At 38.1% G+C, this 18,152-nt stretch overlaps 1 protein-coding gene across 3 annotated transcripts in view; it reads left to right on the forward strand.

Moving 5' to 3' along the window:
• arhgap15 (Rho GTPase activating protein 15) overlaps nucleotides 1-18,152 on the forward strand; it is a 737,150-nt gene that overhangs the window by 377,791 nt on the left and 341,207 nt on the right. For all 3 annotated transcript variants that reach the window (XM_072258610.1, XM_072258612.1, XM_072258613.1), the window contains exon 8: nucleotides 17,067-17,162. In XM_072258610.1, coding sequence (XP_072114711.1) covers nucleotides 17,067-17,162 — 96 coding nt within the window. The remainder of the gene's footprint in view (nucleotides 1-17,066; nucleotides 17,163-18,152) is intronic.

The raw sequence follows: 18,152 nt of genomic DNA on the forward strand, positions 1-18,152 counted from the left end.
TTCTTCCATGTGCCTATCTAAGTTTCTAAAATGTCCCTAATGTATCTGCTTCTACCTCTATCCTGGCAGCATGTTCCATGCACCCACAACACTCTGTGTAAACTATTTATCTCTGACATTTCTTCCCCCCCCCATACATTCTTCCAATTACCTTAAAATCATGCCCCCTCATATTATGCACCCATGTCAGTTCTACTTCCCATTCCCATTCTGCAATAAGGCCACACTCAGACTGGAGGAGACACACCTTACATTCTGGGTAGCCTCCAACCTGATGGAATGAACATTGATTTCTTGAACTTTGGTAATTCCCCCCCCCCCCCACTTCACCAATTCCATTCCTGTTCCCCTCTCCCACCTTATCTCCTGACCTGTTCATCACCTCCTTCCGGTGCTCCTCCCCCTTCCCTTTCTTCCATGGTCTTCTACCCTCTCCTATCAGATTTCCACCTTCTCCAGCCCTTTGTCTCTTTCACCTATCAGCTTCCCAGCTCCTTACTTCACCCCTTACCCTCTCCTGGTTTCACCTGTCACCTACCACCTTGTACTTCTTCCTTCCTTCTAACCAACTTCTTGCTCTAACTTCTCACTTTTTTTTTTCTGTCCTAATGAAGAGACTTGGCCCAAAATGTCAACTGTTTACTCTTTTCCATAGATGCTGATTGGCCTGCTGAGTTCCTCCAGCATTTTGTGTGTGTTGCCTGGATTTCCTGCATCTGTAGACTTTCTCATTCCCATCATATTAGCCCTGGGGGAGAAAAGCCTCTATTGAAATGTGAAGTTTTATTTTTCTTTTAGCTTCTTGTGTAACTTATTAAGCAGCTCCATAGCCTGCAGATAAGTTTTAGTACAGCATCATCTTCCTGCTCAAAAGAAGTTCTCTAAGTTTTGAGGAGCTTGTTGTGTGTAAAAAGAAATATCTGGTTCTGTTATCATCAAGGAATATACAATGTAACTTTCCCCATGTTTGAATAATGTGCCATGATAGTCAACACTTGCACAGCTAAACTTTCTAACAAAGCACCAACCAAGCCCAATATCATAAACACAATAAATAACAATAACTCATTTCAAATCTACAATATAATCCAACATTTCTTGGAGGTTCTCAATTCCGCTGAGCTTCAAATGTCAATAACTTGCCCCATGTCCTAGAAGGAAAATAACAAGGTGAAACAGAATGTCAGATTGCAGGTCTAATCCCATGCCTCTCAATAATTTTTCAGACCCAGATGTGCCCCAAAATGAAGCACCTTAAGATATGTCTGCCATTTGCCACTGAATTTCTCTTTGTACTTTTTTGAGAGTAACTTTCAAAATGTCTGACTATTCATTGTATAATGAATATCAAAATGAAACATTATACATCAAAGGAAACAAAAGAAAATTTACCATTATTGAATTGTCAGTCCAATTGTAATATTTCATAACAACACACACGAAAAGTGCTGGTGGAACGCAGCAGGCCAGGCAACATCTATAGGAAGAGGTACAGTCACTGTTTCGGGTCCCGGCCGGAAACATCGACTGTGCCTCTTCCTGTAGATGCTGCCTGGCCTGCTGCATTCCACCAGCATATTTTGTGTGTGTTGGTTGAATTTCCAGCATCTGCAGAATTCCTTGTGTCTGCGTAATATTTCATAAAACAGTTTTAAAAGTCTGAAGATTAAATGATTATTTATGATTATGCAATGATTAAGAATCCAGAAAACCTCTTATCTATGAATTTGATATGTACAACCAGCACCTAAGGGGTTATATGCCCCGTAAACACATACTATTGCAATGAATCAGAAGCTGTAACTCATCCAACATGCAACAGCTGGGGACAGACCTGCTCATGTAGAATCTAAAACTATGGCCAAAATCTGGCTTTTTTAACAGGGCTGCTGAGCTTTCATTGCTTGCAGTTTTAGCACACTGGATGATGTCATTAGCTCTTGTTTGTTCCAGTGTTACTAATCCCATGAGAACAAGTTTATTTTTTTCTTAGTCTGAGCTCATGTACATTTGTGTGACTTTAGCATGTCAGTTGCACGGCAACTAGCTTCTGTCCTGAGTATTGCAACTCCTTATTACGTTCTCTATTTTTAAAATAATTAAGAATAAATCTTCCTTTCAGTATGTCCTTGCACTTACTGCCCATTACTCCGCTGGCATTTAGGACAACAATGAAGGCCCTCCATCTCAGGCAGTGTTCAGTAGCTTCCTTTCAGTCTTCACTACTGTCATGCAAGTCCCAGGTGGAGTCTCGGGAATAGTCTTACACTGAGATGCAGAAGGATTCTTCATTGCAGTTTCCCTAACAATTTTGTTTTACCAGTCAGGGTTGTTGGCCCTGAGCTGAACCCCGGAACCTGGAAGACCGGTGGAACCCTCTGAGCCTGGCCTCTACCCTTTGACTTGTTTAGCATGGGTGACCCTACCAAGAGCCAAAGCATAAAGCCCTGACTCCAGCCAACATAGCTCTCCAGGACATTGGGGCAGGCTAGCTTCCAAACCACAACAAGGTCGTGGTCCTCTTGGAGGAGTATGTCCTTGTAGACATTGAAAATTATAAACGATCAGCATTAACCTTCCTTTTTACTGTCTGTATGCCATTGTTTAAAGAGTCAGTGATCCCACTGCAATTGGTTTGGACAAGTTACTGAGATTGACAGGGTGAAGGGGTTGAAGTACTATGTGCAATTAAAGTTAAAACTGCTTGATAGTTCAGTTATTTCATGGTATCGAAGGGCATTAACTCCTCTGAGTCACATCCCTCCTCCTAATAATATTATCTGCATTCATGTTAAGAAAAGAATATATAAATAGATTTTAACCTTGATTCACTTAGAGCATGATGGCTATGTTACTTGGTAAAAATCTTTCTTTACTAATATTATTTTTCAAAAGCTGAGTCACTGATATAAATTAAGGTTGTGTTTAACATCTTGCTTTTCTTTTACTCACTTATGTTCATTTTCCCAGTTCTTTCCTTGCAATTGTCTATAGGGAACTGGCTAGTAAGAATTACTGAAACTCTCAACAGTACAAGGGAGTTATATGTCAGACACAATTGAACTGACACAATCCCTGAAGTGCCCTCTGTTAATAATTACATTTCTTCTCAAGTTAATGCAGCCCTTTCTGCAGTCAGGCAGGTGTGAGTCAGTAGAAACAGAACATAACTCCCTTACTTTGCCCGAACAGCCATGATAATCCTAGGATGAGGAGGAGATTTTAGGCTTACTTCAATGTTTTCTATGATCCCATCATCAAGAAGTCTTCAAACTAGAACTGAAAAATAACTGATTAAAGTCAGCTCACACTAGACGTCACTCAGCATATGCATTTCTATCATGTCAACCAATATCATTGTTGTGTTATTTGTTTCTAAATGTAGTAGATCTGAAACATGGATTTGATAATGTCAAATGCTGAAGATTTAAGCAAAAAAAATCTCCTATTACAAATTTTAGTATTTGTTAAAAGCCGAAAAGAAAATCTGTGTTATTTTCCAGAAAGCAAATGTGTAATTCTATCTATTCACTATGACACTATGATGAGTTACTTACTAAGGAGCAATGTTGAAACGGTTCATTTAAATTTTGTGAATGAGAGGAATTTGTCTCAAAGATCCCGCCACTGCCTGTAAGGAGTTTGCACGTTTTCCTTGTGAGTGTGTGGGAATCGTCTGGGTGCTCCAGTTTCCTCCTGCAGTCCAAAGGTGTATCAGTTGGTCGGTTAATTAGTCATTATAACTTGTCTCGTGATTAGGCTGGGGTTAAATCGGGCGTTGCTGGGTGGCATTGCTCGAAGGACCAGAAGGGCCTATTCCATGCTATATCTCAATAAAATAAATGAAAGGACATAGTAATCAATTCACAGAGTGCAATAGCACAAAAAATACTTTGTATCTTTTATAAAACATATTAAATAAATCACAGCTGCCTACACTAAACCAAGCAAGGTGTGGCTCAGAAGCATCAGAAATTGAACTTAGAGCCAAAAGCTAGGCATGTAAGTCTCAGGAATAAATGATGACAAATTATCCTATTTCAGTTAGACAGGAGTCTCTGTTTCTGAGGAAGAGGAGAGTGACACAAGTTGGTATTGCATGGCCCTCTCTTCTGAATCATTTTTCCTGCTTGCAGTGCAGAATATCTGATCAATCTCTCAGATTATGTTAGCCTTAAAACCTGCTGCAGTAAATTAAACACACAATTTAGAACGCCAGTTCTATGCAGTACTAAGAGAATACTGGGCTGTGAGTAATATTGATTTAGAATAGGACATCAGACTTAGGCTTTCTTATTCCTTGCACTGGACGAGGCAGATTTTGGTTAATAAGACTTGAGTTCTCCCTGTTTCCTTGCCATTATTTCTCTTTCAACCAGAGCTACCAGAATAAGTTACCTGGTCACTAATCTCGATGCTTCTGAAGTATTCAAACTGGCTGTGGTGGTTCAAGAGGACTTAACTAGCAAAAAAATTATGCTGTAACTGCAGAGGCTGCAATGTAGGCCACAAGGTATTTAAAATTTGAATGTAGCAATATTTTAAACCTCAATGTCAGTCAGGATACGTTAAATTGTTCGGGTATCCAATGATAAAGCATTTTTCCTTTGCTTGTGAATAGTAGAAATTCAGAAATCATCTGTACTGTAATGGATAGAGCCATTTAAACAATGACAAAACCTTTGGTAGTGACCCCACCCAGTAAAGACTCTGTTCAGCCCCAGTGGGATATTAGGTAATTTGGAAGATTCTTATTTGACTACAAATTACGTTCACACCAGGATTTTTGCTTGCTAACTTGTCTTTACAGATCTGACAAATTATTTTGATGTGTTGTAAATGGCAGTATTTTGGTACATATGTTCAGCACATTTAAAATAGTGGTCGAGAGCAGCAGAGTATGAGCTAGCAATTTTGGCATATAAGTGAATGTAGTTGCTCAAGCTAAGGACTCTTTATGTCCCGAATGCTTCAACAAATTATTGCCATGGAGATAACCCAGTTAAATTGGAATAGCACTGTACATTTTATCTGTGGTGACCATGATGTCAATTTGAAGTGTTCATTTGCCTACCTGTGGTCTACATTCTTCCATTTGCTGCTTATTTCAGTGTCTGTTTAAATACCTCTTAAAAAATTGCTGTAGTATCAGCTTCTACTACCTCTCCTGGCAAGGCTTTCCAGGCACCTGCTACTCATTGTGGGGAGAAAAACTTGCTTCACAAAGCTCCCTGAAGTTTACCTGGCGAGAGAAAACAAAGCTGGTTTCCCTACACTTCCTGATAACTTCCAGGAAATATTCTGGGAAACCTCATCTGCACCCTCGCCAAAGCCCCACACTCTTCCTGTAATGCAGCAACCAGAACTGCACACAAGGCACCTCATGTGGCCTAATGAAGTATTGCACAGTTGCAATATGACTTCCAAACTTTTATACTCAGCACCCAAAATGATGAAGGCAAGTATGCCAGACTTCACCCAATTGATCAGAGTAAAACAAAGAAAATATAATTAACGAAGACATGAGTGCTTATTCATAGAGTCTTAAAGGCGTAGAACACTACAGCACAGAAAAAGGCCATTCAGCCCATTGAGTTTGTGCTGAACTATTAATCTGCTTGGTCTAATCAACTTGCACCTGACCCATAGCCCTCCACATCCCTGTCATGCATGTACCTACTAAAATTTCTCTTAAATATTAAAATCGACTCCGCACCCACTACTTCTGCTGGCAGCTGATTCCATACTCTCGACAACCTCTAAGTGAAGAAGTTCCCCCTCATGCTCCCTGTAAACAGTTCACCTTTCACCCTTAACCCATGACCTCTAGTTCTAGTCTCATCCTTCCCCAGTGGATAAAGCCTGCTTGCATTTAACCCCAACTATACCGCTTCTAATTTTGTACACCTACCGTATATCAAATCTTCCCTCATTCTCCTACAATCTAGGGTAAAAAGTCCTAACCTTTCCTTATAACTCAGGTTTCCCAGTCCTGGCAACACCTCTGCATTCTTTCAATTCTATTGACACCCTTCCTGTAAGTAGGTGATCAAAACTGCACAATACTCCAAATTGAGGCTTACAAACGCCTTACATAACTTCAACATAACATCCTGTACTCATAAATTTGATTTGGAAAGCCAATGTGCCAAAAGCTTTGTTTATGACCCTATCTACCTGTGATGCCACCTTCAATGGATTATGGTTCTATACAACCAGATCTCTCTGTTGTCCTGTACTCCCCCGTTTCCCTCCTACTCGCCATGTAAATTCTACCCTGCCTTGTAAAATGCAACACCTCACATTTGTCTGCATTATGTTTCATCTGCCATTTTTCAGACCAATTTTCCAGCTGGTCTAGATTCTGCTGCAAGCTTTGACAGCCTTCCTCGCTATCCACTGCCCTCCCCCCAATACTAAATGAAACAAAGTCAATGTGAGTGCTTTAAATTATAAATATAACAATCAGTGGTCCAATCTTATCGTGGTGATTATTCTTCCCATCAACATGGCTGCAGCACAGAAAGCAGTTCTCTTTCTTTGCCACTTCATTGCACATTAATAAAATTGACGCTCAGACCTGCTGAACAAGGAGAGTAAAGATGAGTAGTGCAAAGTCATGAATTTTTTGATAAATGGAACCCATTCATATTTACTCTCATCTTCAGTGACAAATCCTAGAAGATTATTCTACAAGAGGTCAGTACATAAAACATGCTGAAGCAAACCTGTGAGTCTGTTCCAGTGTGGATTTGTCACAAACTGATGCTTCTATTGTACAATGAAGTATCTTGTGTATGCATGAAAATGTCTGCTATGTTCCATATGGTATGGGGGAAGATTGCCATGCTTAATTCTGAAATAGACATAACAAAAGGCTAGAAGTGAATGGTATCAAAATATTTTGATGTTTATTTGCTGAAAAAACAAAACATTTTATAAACATTAATATACTAAAATTACTTATAAACAGCAACAAAAACACAAAAAATGCTAGACATTATCTAATAGGTTTATAATGTAAAACTATATTAAACTTTAAGCTATGTAAATCCTTTGTGACACTAGAGTGGAAACAGTCCATTAAATTTTGTGCTCTGGACTTTGAAAAGTTTTAGAAAATGCACTATACTGCCTCGTCAACATGATCCAAACCTTAGAGTTAAATTATGATCCAAAATTGCCTAAATTATATGTATGTTCCTTTGAGTTGGGTGATGGGGTGGAGATCCAGCATGGGTGGAAGCCATGGGAGCAGGAGGTGGATGGTCATATAAGCAGCTGATGCAGATCACAAGTTCTGGTTATGCAACCACTGACGCCAGGTAGACAACCTCTGAAGAGTATTGATAATGGCTGGGGTCACCCGTCTTGTAAAGGCACTGTCCAGAAGAAGGCAATGGCAAACCACCTCTGTAGAAAAGTTTGCCAAGAAGAATCATAGTCAAAGACCAATCATAGTCAAAGACCACGATTGCCTATGTCATACAACATGGCACATAACGAATGAACAATTCCTTCGAGTGGTTAGGATTGAGAAGTGATGGCATGAGGGTTTAACAACAAGCAATAGTGTTGCATGTAGCCCAACTAAATATTCTGAGACTATCTCAAAAAATCTCCAACTAGTTTCCCCCCACCCCATGCAAAATTTTGACATTTAGGAATTGGTGAGCATACCTCAATGTTAATGTATGAGAGTGAGAGCCTCTGTTGATCAGAGTTGACCGTGGATATTGCATCCTAGCTATCTAGATACACAAGCCTTGGCCGTACAATATGGAGAGCAAGCTGTTGCCCACAACGCAAGCTCCCTCCCTCCATGCAACTGATGAACCCAAAGGAACCACAGAGGCCGATACAATTTGGTACCAGCAGCATTGCAGGAATTACCATTTAGCATTGACCTCAATGTAGGACTGCCTTAGGGACTCCAGTTCCAGATTTTCTCCTTGGCATTTACACCTGAAGCCTTCCCCATGAGTAGGTATAGCTGCAAGGCAACGGATGTTTGAGATTATTCTTCTCCTAGATGAGCTGTCAACCATGGCTGACGAGCCCCATCTACCCAAAAATGAAGCATAATTTCCTTTCTTAGAACATGAAGTGAATGCATAGGCATAACTTTGTTCTTTCATCTGAAATACACTTCAAAAAAGTATTTTGAGAATTATGGTTGCAAGGCATCAAAGCTTTTGAGCAGCCTTTTTGGGAAATTATTTTCATTTTAGTAACAATTTATCGCAGTTGCTTTAGTTAGGTGCATTAAATCTGCAAAGGTTCCTTCTATGAAAAAATATTTTCCTGGGTTTAACAGTAGTTTGGAAATAATATATCTCTCCTTCTTTCCATATCACACTGCCTGTTTGTTTTATTTATGATGACCATTGCTTCAGGAAATATAAGGTACTTGATAAAGTACTGGTGAGTGCCATTTCGATAAATTTGAGTATTGCTTGCGGTTTCAGTAAAAGTGCAACTGGCTTAAAGCTTTAGAAGGGTGATCTCTTTCACTTCTGCTGTTGGAAGAGTTTTGTTTCTTTTGCAAAAGATCAACATCACATTTGTTTTAATTTGCAACTACTATCATACTGTAAAAAAGTTAATAACATGTAAGTTTGCCTTCTAAATATTTAAATTTCCCAGGTTTGTCATTGAGCTTCCACTGTCAATCCAAGGTTCCCAAATAAATGCAGAAATCACACTGCAAAATATCCTCAATGGCTTCTGCTTCAGACAATGTGCTATGTGTGGTGTGGCACTTCTGTCCAATGTTTTCACATCAGTTTTAAATAAGAAAAGTAATTTAAGGGAATGTAATTTATGCAGAGGGTTTCTTGCATGTATAATATAGATTGGTTCTTAAACAGTTAACAATTGAAGAACTAGTTCATGCTGTATTCACATGTTTGCCTGATTGAGGATTATTTTGAGATGCTTTCAGATGGTTAGCGGACATTCGAGGCTTTTCTGTTAGTGGACAAACTGCTGTAGGGTTGCACAGATCATTTCTCAACCTTATAGACACAAGGGACTATGAACGTGCATTACGTGCATTTTATTGTTCTCCACAACTGTTCACTCATTGTTAAGGTAATAGATCACATTCGATATTATGTTAGAAATTATACATTGGATACATCGATTAAAGAATATCAATATTATATAAAATTAAAATGAACATATATTGAATGGATACCCACTAAGCTTGTCCTGGTGAACATTTTTAAGTGACTGTAATGAGATTAAAAAGCTTCCAGATTTGCTTTCTGTTGGGGGACACGCACTGGTCTTCATCACACTTCCAAAATGAATAAACGCTATAACTGCAGCCATTTCTGCTTTCATGAATTAACAGTGATAATTGAAGCCCATAAACATTTCAGAGCCAAAAAACGGTTCTGATTTTGTTTTGGTTTTTATTGCTTATTAAACCTACTACCCGTTGCTTAGGTGCAGCTTACGAACCAAGTCTTTAAACACAATCTGTGACTCATATTCAATTGTGAGATTGTCTTAAACTGCCGTACTTTAAACTGCTCTGCAAACATCACATAGTTATAAGACCAGGAAGACATTTTTTTTGCCATTTTTGGAGACTCGTCTATGTACAATGTGGACACAAAATTACTCCACTTTGGTGGTATTTGAAAAGTGAATGACCCAACCCTAAGCAGCTAAATAGTATTTGTGTTCCATATGCCATATAGTTACTAAATGAGTATGATAATCACAAACATGTCACAGATTGAGCTTGAGTGAGCCAAGAAGCTGAGTGACATGGCAATAATGAATGATAGCACCAGATTCAGTGTCAATCTTCACAATCTGTGCAGCATTATAGTTTACAAGGGAAATATACAGAGGCATATCTCCAGCACTTATTTTTACATTTTGGCTGAAAATGCTGTGTTTCCTTTTAATTATTATGCTTGCCTGCACTTTTTTGACTAGTGGGTATATCTTGCAGCAATATGTTCCTTCTCAGATCTTGTCAGCTCTGAGTTTTTGCACCAGTTTTGCACCTCATTCAACTTGCTTGGGCATTATTGATGAAATCAAAGAGCAGCTAATATTGTTGGTTTAACAGGAGCACCATGAGATACCAATTTTATTTCAAAATCATATTGCTTTTACTCTAAGTATTTGTATCATTTTACATTATATTTTAGTCAGTTTGTAAAGTGACACAATTTACATTGCTCTGCATAACAACCTCATACAGCATTCATCACTTGCAGATGCACCATTTCATTGTCTGCTGAGAAGTATTTGAAATAGAAATTGGACCATTGTTGCATGTACTAAGTGTAGTGTGTGATAATGTTTAAATGTTGAAATCTGCATCTGTAATTTAGAACCCAGATTCCAGAAACTGCATTCAATTTGCATATGTTATTGTACTGCATGTTTGGTGCATACAGCAAAGGACACGTTAAGAAAAGAGGAAACAGGATCAGGATTAGGTGATCTGGCTCCTTGGTGCTCTTCAGATATTCACTAACATCATAACTGATTTGCACTGGATTTAGTCTTGGCTTCCCCTCCTCTTTCTCTATTGCTCATCTGATTTCTGGAAATCCCAACTCAACAGCATCACATGCCTTCTCCAGAACAGCTAACCACTACCTTGATGAGGATGTTATCCATATCTCTGGCCTTCCCTGTCGTCCAGAAGAATATATCCAATGACATGACTTCCACCACTCTCAGAGGTAGAGAACTCCAAATACAGTGGATTCCAGTTAATTGGACCATCCGTTAATTTGAGCTGCCACTGACTTGAGACAACAAAATGCCAATCAAGAAAATTGCCGGGATTCCCTTTGTTTATTTGGGACACAACGATGCTCAATTATGGCAGGAGACTGTTGCCGAACAGATACTGTTTAGCGTCAGTCGCACGCACTTGTGTGGCCATTAGACACTACACCATGCTTAGAGTTTAGTTTTTAAATAGCATCATTTGCGTGTGCTTGTGTTCAAAATGCAGTGATTATTTTTGTCACTGATTGTTGGCGTGAAGTACAGTAAGACAATTCAGAAATGTTTTGCTCAACGCAGTTTCAAGCATTCAGGCTTAGCCAGATGCCATAAATGGCTGGGAGTGAAAATGAAATGATTTCACACCCTCAATAAAAAAATTCGAAGGTATCATTGTATGAAGGCAGTCCATTCTCTGCACTGACTTTGTTACTTGCGTACACTGGATGAATTTCTCCGTCGATAACTATTAAGAACTAATACACAGTTTATAGTGCTGTAGTACTATGGATAGTGTTCTAATTTGTTCTGTATTTCATTGAAATACATAATTTGATACTTGGTTTGTTTTTTTATGCCTTCTTAACTACTTTCATGAAACTTTAGCTAATTGGCGCAGCTGTTTAATTAGGCCAAAATGTACTAGTCCAGATGTGTCCCAATTAGCAGGTATCTACTAGATTTATGACTCATTGCAAGAAGAAATTCTTCCCAATATTAATGCCTTCACTTCTAGATACCCCCATAATAGGAAGCATCCTCTCAAGATTGATCTTGTTAAGCATCTCAGAAACTTGTATTTTATTAAAATCACAATACATTCATCTGACATCTAACAGGTACAGGGCCAGCATGATTAAGCCTTGCCCTGAAAACAACCCTGTATCCTGTGAATCATCATAGTGAAACTTATCGGAATGGTCTCCAATGCAAATGGGTCTTACCTTAACAAAGTACGTCAAAGACGTTCACAGTGCTTGGGGTGCAATCTCATCAACACCTAATGTAACTAAATCAAGGTCTTTTTTTTACACTCTTTGCAATAAAGGTAAACATTATATTAGCTTACCTAATTAGTTGCTATGCTTAAATGGCAACCTTCTATAGTCTATGTGGTGGCACGCTTCAGCACTTTTGTAGATCAGTATTTTATATTCTGTCGGCATTAAAATTATTTTTGTTTAATTCTTCATACCAATGTAAATCTGGGAGGCAAGGTGGAGATATGTCTCTATCAATGGAGGTGTAAGGCACTCCTGCAGATCACCCTTGGGCAAGGCGTAACATCTGCTTAGCCACCCCCCCCCCCACCCACCCGCACCAATCAGGATCACATGAAGCCATGGGAGCAGGTGGTGGATGGTTGTACGAGCAACTGGTGCATATCACAAGTCCTGGTTATATGACCACTGACACCAGGCAGATAATCTTTAAAGAATGTTGATAATGGCTGGGTTCACCTGTCTTTTAAAGACTCTGCCCAGAAGAAGACAATGAAAAACCACTTCTGCAGAAAAATTTGCCATGAGCAATCATGGTCATGGAAAGATATTGATCACCCACGGCATACAATATGGCACTTAACTAACGAACAAACTAATGTAGATAATTTCCCCACATTATATACCATCTGCCAAATTTCTGCCCATGCAGTTAGCCCTTATATATACCTTTTGGATGCTCCTTGCATCTTCGTCACAACTGCCTTCCATCAATCTTTGTACCATCAACAAATCTGATGGACTTCAAACTTTAACTTCCATTTGGATCCACCGCCAGTAGTATTGTATAGATTTTCACTAAATAGTCAAACAGAAGAGAACCAGCTCCTTCCTAACTTAAATAGTGATGCTTTCAATAAATAAATATAGTTGATCTCTAGAAAATCATTTAGGTAATGGTTCTTGGTCAGCAATATTTTGTCACAATATTGTATATAAAAATAATAACATTTTATGAAAACAGAGCAGAAGCTATTACGTTTTATGAAGATGTGAATTAGCTCAGTTTTGTGTAGGTACTTTATTTATTTTATTTAATGATACAGCACAGACCAGGCTCCTCTGGACACAAGCCACAAGTCACGCCACCCCAGCAACCCCTGACAAGCCCAATTAACCCTAGCCTAATCACAGGATAATTTACAATGACCAGTAGGTCTTTGGACTGTAGGAGGAAACCAGAGCTGGTACATATCAACATATCAACTCTGATACAGTTAGTACTGTGAAACAAAATTCTTCAAGTTGTCACAAATACAGTATACTATTGATAATTAGAGCAAAGTATCAAAGTAACTTGACTTTAGAATACATATCAATAAAATAAAGTAAACAACAGGAATTCTGCAGATGCTGGAAATTCAAGCAACACACATAAAAGTTGCTGGTTAACGCAGCAGGCCAGGCAGCATCTCTAGGAAGAGGTGCAGTCGACGTTTCAGGCCCAGACCTGACGAAGGGTCTCGGCCTGAAACATCGACTGCACCTCTTCCTAGAGGTGCCGCCTGGCCTGCTGCGTTAACCAGCAACTTTTATGTGTGTTGTTTAATAAAATAAAGTGCTCAGTAAAATGTTGGGTTGTTGGTTTCTTTTCTCTCATGCTTCAACTTCCTCTAGAGGGCGTTTTTCACCAATTTCAACCATTATGTTTGACATTTAAAATAAATTGACCAGATGGATATGTGATCCCTTCCTTAATCATGCAAATAGCCGCCTTCCAGATAAATAAGAACTGATAATAATTGGTTTTCACTGGGTTTATGGGTAGATATATTGAGTGCTCTTGGCTGCATTAGAACACTCAGGTGGGATAGAGAAGGAGAAGATAAACAACACAATGCTCAAATTGGATTAACAATTTGGTGCTTTATCAGGAGATCTCAATATTCTCAAAATTGTTCTTCAAAATAACTCATCTGTTCTGATCTTTTTACAATAGTTTCTCTTTATAGGATGGATTGAAACTCTTAAGTGAGCTTTGAAATTCACTTGCATTCAAAGCTCACTTGAGAGTTCCATCATTATCTGAGAACCTACAGAGATAAGGTTTCATTACATAATAATAACATACAGCATTATTTGTAATATAAGCCTTCTTAGATTTATATTTTTATGGTGGTATTCCCAAAGTAATATCTTCTCTCAGCCATATTTGGAGATGATAAAGTTAATGAATTCCTCTGAGCCCATCATTGTCAAAAACCATTGCACGTTATGTTTAGAGTATATGTCCAGTTATTATATTTACAACATGTATAGCAGTTGTCCCAATAGTAACCATTTTTCACTGAATTAATGATTAAATCTCAATTAGACTTTTCCCTCTTTAACAACACTGAAAGGAAAACCAAGGAAATTTGAATTGCTCTGCTTCCTTGCTACCAATTCCATTCACCACTCTGATTATGTTTTATGACTATCTTTAATACTCTTGAATTTGTTATTTTGTCCTAAACATCTGAATGCAAAAGCATTTCACCACTACAGTTTTAAAAACATCCTAGTTCTTGTACTAGAGGCAGAACTAAAGACAACTATTCCCATCTCAGTTCTTTGGGAGTTGAAACCTTAATGCATGCTGTTGTGAAGTTCCCTCCTTGCCATGTCAGTGTTCCCCACCTTCCTGTCTTTCAACTTCTATTGACTTCTACTGCTCACTGATCTACAGTGCCTGTCTTGCATTTTGTGTTTTTTTTTGTTTCGTTTCTGGGATGTGAGCAACAATAGCACTTGTCCATGTGAAGGCTGCCTTGAAATACCACTGTTGTCCTGGGGAAGTTATGCAATACTGTTGGTTTGGGATTTCCAGGATTTAGACCCAGCGAAAAAGAAGAAATTATGATATCGTTGCAAGACAGGCTGATGAGTGGCATAGAAAGAAACCTGCAGAACAGGGGTTCCCGACCTGGGCCTTACAGACCCCTTGGTCAAGGGTAAGGTTCCTTGACATAAAAAAGGTTGGCAATCCCTGCTGTAGTAGGTGGTGCTTTGATATATATTTTAATGTTCAGAACAGCAGGATGAAATATTTCCAAAGTCCAGAAACATCATTCTTACTTCACCCCCATTGCTTTATTGCTCATCTATGCCTATGCTTTATCTAATTTGTCAAAGTAGGAGCAAACAACCACTTAGATAATGTTAGACTTTGCAATTGAATCCTGAATCCTTGGAGCAGATTATTTCTTCATAATAATATAAAACACTATGGTTGAAATAATATTCAGAGAGATAAGAAAACCTACATTAAATGAAGATCTTGGTACAAAATTGCAGAAACAAAGACGGGAAAATTATCTAGGTACATTGTACTGATTTCTGGGATAAACATCTTGTCTTCCAAGGAAATTGTGGATTGATTGGACCATTGTTCTTTGAGATTTAAAATAAGAGATTGATCTTATCGAAATATGTAAGATTCTGAAGGGTTGTGGTTGGCTCGATGCTAAGAAGATCTTTTCCTGCAGGGAGGTCTAAAATTAAAAGGCTTTTTATTTTATTGAACACAGAACAGTGCAGCAGAGGAATAGGTATTTCTGCCCAGAAAGTCTATACTGAAACTAATGCCAATTTAAACTATTTCCATCTGCCTGCACAAGGTCTATGTCCTTCCACTTTTGGAATAAAGTTCTTCCATGAGATGCTGAATCAGAATCAGGTTTATTATCACCATCTTAAGTGATGTGAAATTTGCAATGGTACAATGCAGAGATCTAAAAGTTATTATATATTATGAAAGAAATGAATAGTGTGAAAAAAGAGTAATGGGGTAGACTTCTTGGACCATTCAGAAATCTGATGGTGGAGGGGAGGAGGTTGTTCCTAAATCTTTGGGCTCCTTTACCTCCACCCTAATGGTAATTAACAAGAAGAGGACATGTTCTGGATCGTGAAGGTCATGCCACCTTCTGGAAGTAACACCTCTTGACAATGTTCTGGATGGTGAGAAGGGTTGTTCCTATGATGGACATGGCTGAGTCTTCAATCCAGTGCAGCCACATGTGATTCTGTGCATTCGAGACTCAATACCAGGCTGTAATACAACCTGTCAGTATGCTCTCCACCTTATATCTATAGAAATTTGCAAGAGTCCTTGGAGACTTATCATGTCTCTTGAAACTCCCAATAAAGTAAAGCTGCAGCTAAGCTCTCTTCATAAGAATGAAGAACATAAGAAATTGGAGCAGGGGTAGGCCAGAGCAGTTTGAGGAAACACATGACGTACTTTTGCTCTTCTTTCTTATGTAAGTAAGTAAGGAAATAATAGGGAAGTTGAAAAAATATTCCCAAGATGCAGATTACCTGGTAAGAATAGATGGACAATTACCACACTTGGGGACAGGAAGTTCTGGCCTTGAGAGGTGACCTAAATCAATGTACAGTAACCAGAAAAAGGCAGTTACACCGAAGTGGTGAATGTTCGTAAAGAGCCATAATATTTTTGTAAGGTCAAAAGGAATAGCTAGCAGACAGTACCTGAAAATTGCATTGAGTGGGTTTTGAGAGTTCAAGAATTTGCTGAAATCTCCTTTACGTCTGTTCTCTTAAACCATGCATCACTATCTGTACCTGTTTCTTGTGATATCCCCAGAATATTCAGTAAGCACTTAAAGAGCTACACTAGATTTTCACCATCTTGCACTAATATTTCTATTGTATGCCCTCTGTAGTTCTTATGAAAGATACTTCAGGGAATTCTATTTCCATAATATGGATTTAATTTTTCATAGATGAATTGTAATTAACCTGGCTGTTCTTCAAATATTCTGGTTTACAACATGTGTTTAATTGGTAAACAACTCTTTCTTTGTTTAACAAAACAAGCAGAAAATGATAGAAGTATATATCAGGTCAATCTCCATTCACGTGTGATAAGAATGAGGTAATATTTCAGGTGGAAACATTTAATCAGAGTTCATTTATTTCAAAGTTCTTTTTCCTTGTGTCTTAATTCATTTTCAATGCTTTTCTTTAAAGCCGGAACAGAGGTTTGCGACATCTGGTTTATTGAAGTACTCCCTTTAGTTTTAGACAGATGTGTTTGCAATAAATATGGCAGAGTGGACTGGAAGACAAATTTCAACTGTTCACCTACTATTGTATTGTTTGACCATCAGGAGAAAGGGAACGAAAGCTAACAGCTTCCTCGGTCAACTTCAGTTTCTTAACTATATTGCTGCCGAATAATGCTGACTTGAGGATATAATGAGCTAAGTGTTGACAGTTTAGAGAGCTATGTGTTTCCTATACTATTTATAAAATTGAACTTAATCACACTTTGTCTTTTTTTTCTTGACACAGCTAACAACAATCTCAGGGAATGAATTTCTCCTCCATTCTGATGATGACAGTATACATGACTGGTACCAGGCCATCAGATATGCAATTAATAAACTGGTACGTAGAATACTTCTAACTATATTAAAATAACTTGTCCTGGAAGAAACTAAAAGGGCTTTGTATATTTGTCCAATCTGTCCTAGAAGTTGCACAATAAACATTTTATGATTCTTTGCCAAAAAATACTTTCCCATATATTTTCTGTACTTTTCAAGCTCTCATCAGCCCTTTTGGACTTTTGTTTCTTTTGCTTATAGCTCCCTGTGGCATTATTAATCCCTCTTTGCATATTTTCTATCAAATGTTTTGGCATGGTGTTTTTAAATTTAAAACAGACCTGAAATGACTCACACAGGACACAATGTGCATTTATAAAAGGCTGAGATAAGTTTACTAACATGTAGCTCATGACTTTATATGCACATTGTTTTTTTTCTCTAATATCATCCCAATAGTCTGAATCAAATTCATTCATATCAAAATATCCAGAAATGATTTTTCTGTTTAACATATACTGTACATTCATCTTGATCCTTAACTGTGCACCACCTGATTTTAAATTTGTATATTAATCTTGTGTGAATTTTAAACAGTGGTATTAAATTACCCTTGTCCTATGCATAAGCACTTTTATTATAAGGAGCTCTATGATAAGTCCAATGAAATCATGCTCAAAATTAATATTCCATCGACTCAATTTTATGCATTTGGCTTGTTCTCTTCCAATGCACATTTGGTCAACAGAATTTAAGAAAGTCTCCTTTCAAAGTTTCAAGCTGGAATGAAAGCGCAGCTTACATTATAAAACATATTTTAACATGGAATGCCCCAAAGGATGTTACAGCTTTAATGTATTTTTGCAGTTGTGATATTGTTGCATTGTATGGCAATCAAGTTGCACATAGCAAAAAATATGCAAATGTGTCAGGAAAATCTATATAACAAGGTTGATTGATGAAAAATATTGGCCAAACCATTGGTGATGACTTGCTGAACTCTGATTCAAATTCTCTCTTTCTTTTTCCATCGGGCAGAAGATACAAAAGC

Source organism: Mobula birostris, chromosome 5 (genome assembly GCF_030028105.1).
Source record: "Mobula birostris isolate sMobBir1 chromosome 5, sMobBir1.hap1, whole genome shotgun sequence".
In the NCBI taxonomy this organism is placed as follows: Eukaryota; Metazoa; Chordata; class Chondrichthyes; order Myliobatiformes; family Myliobatidae; genus Mobula; species Mobula birostris.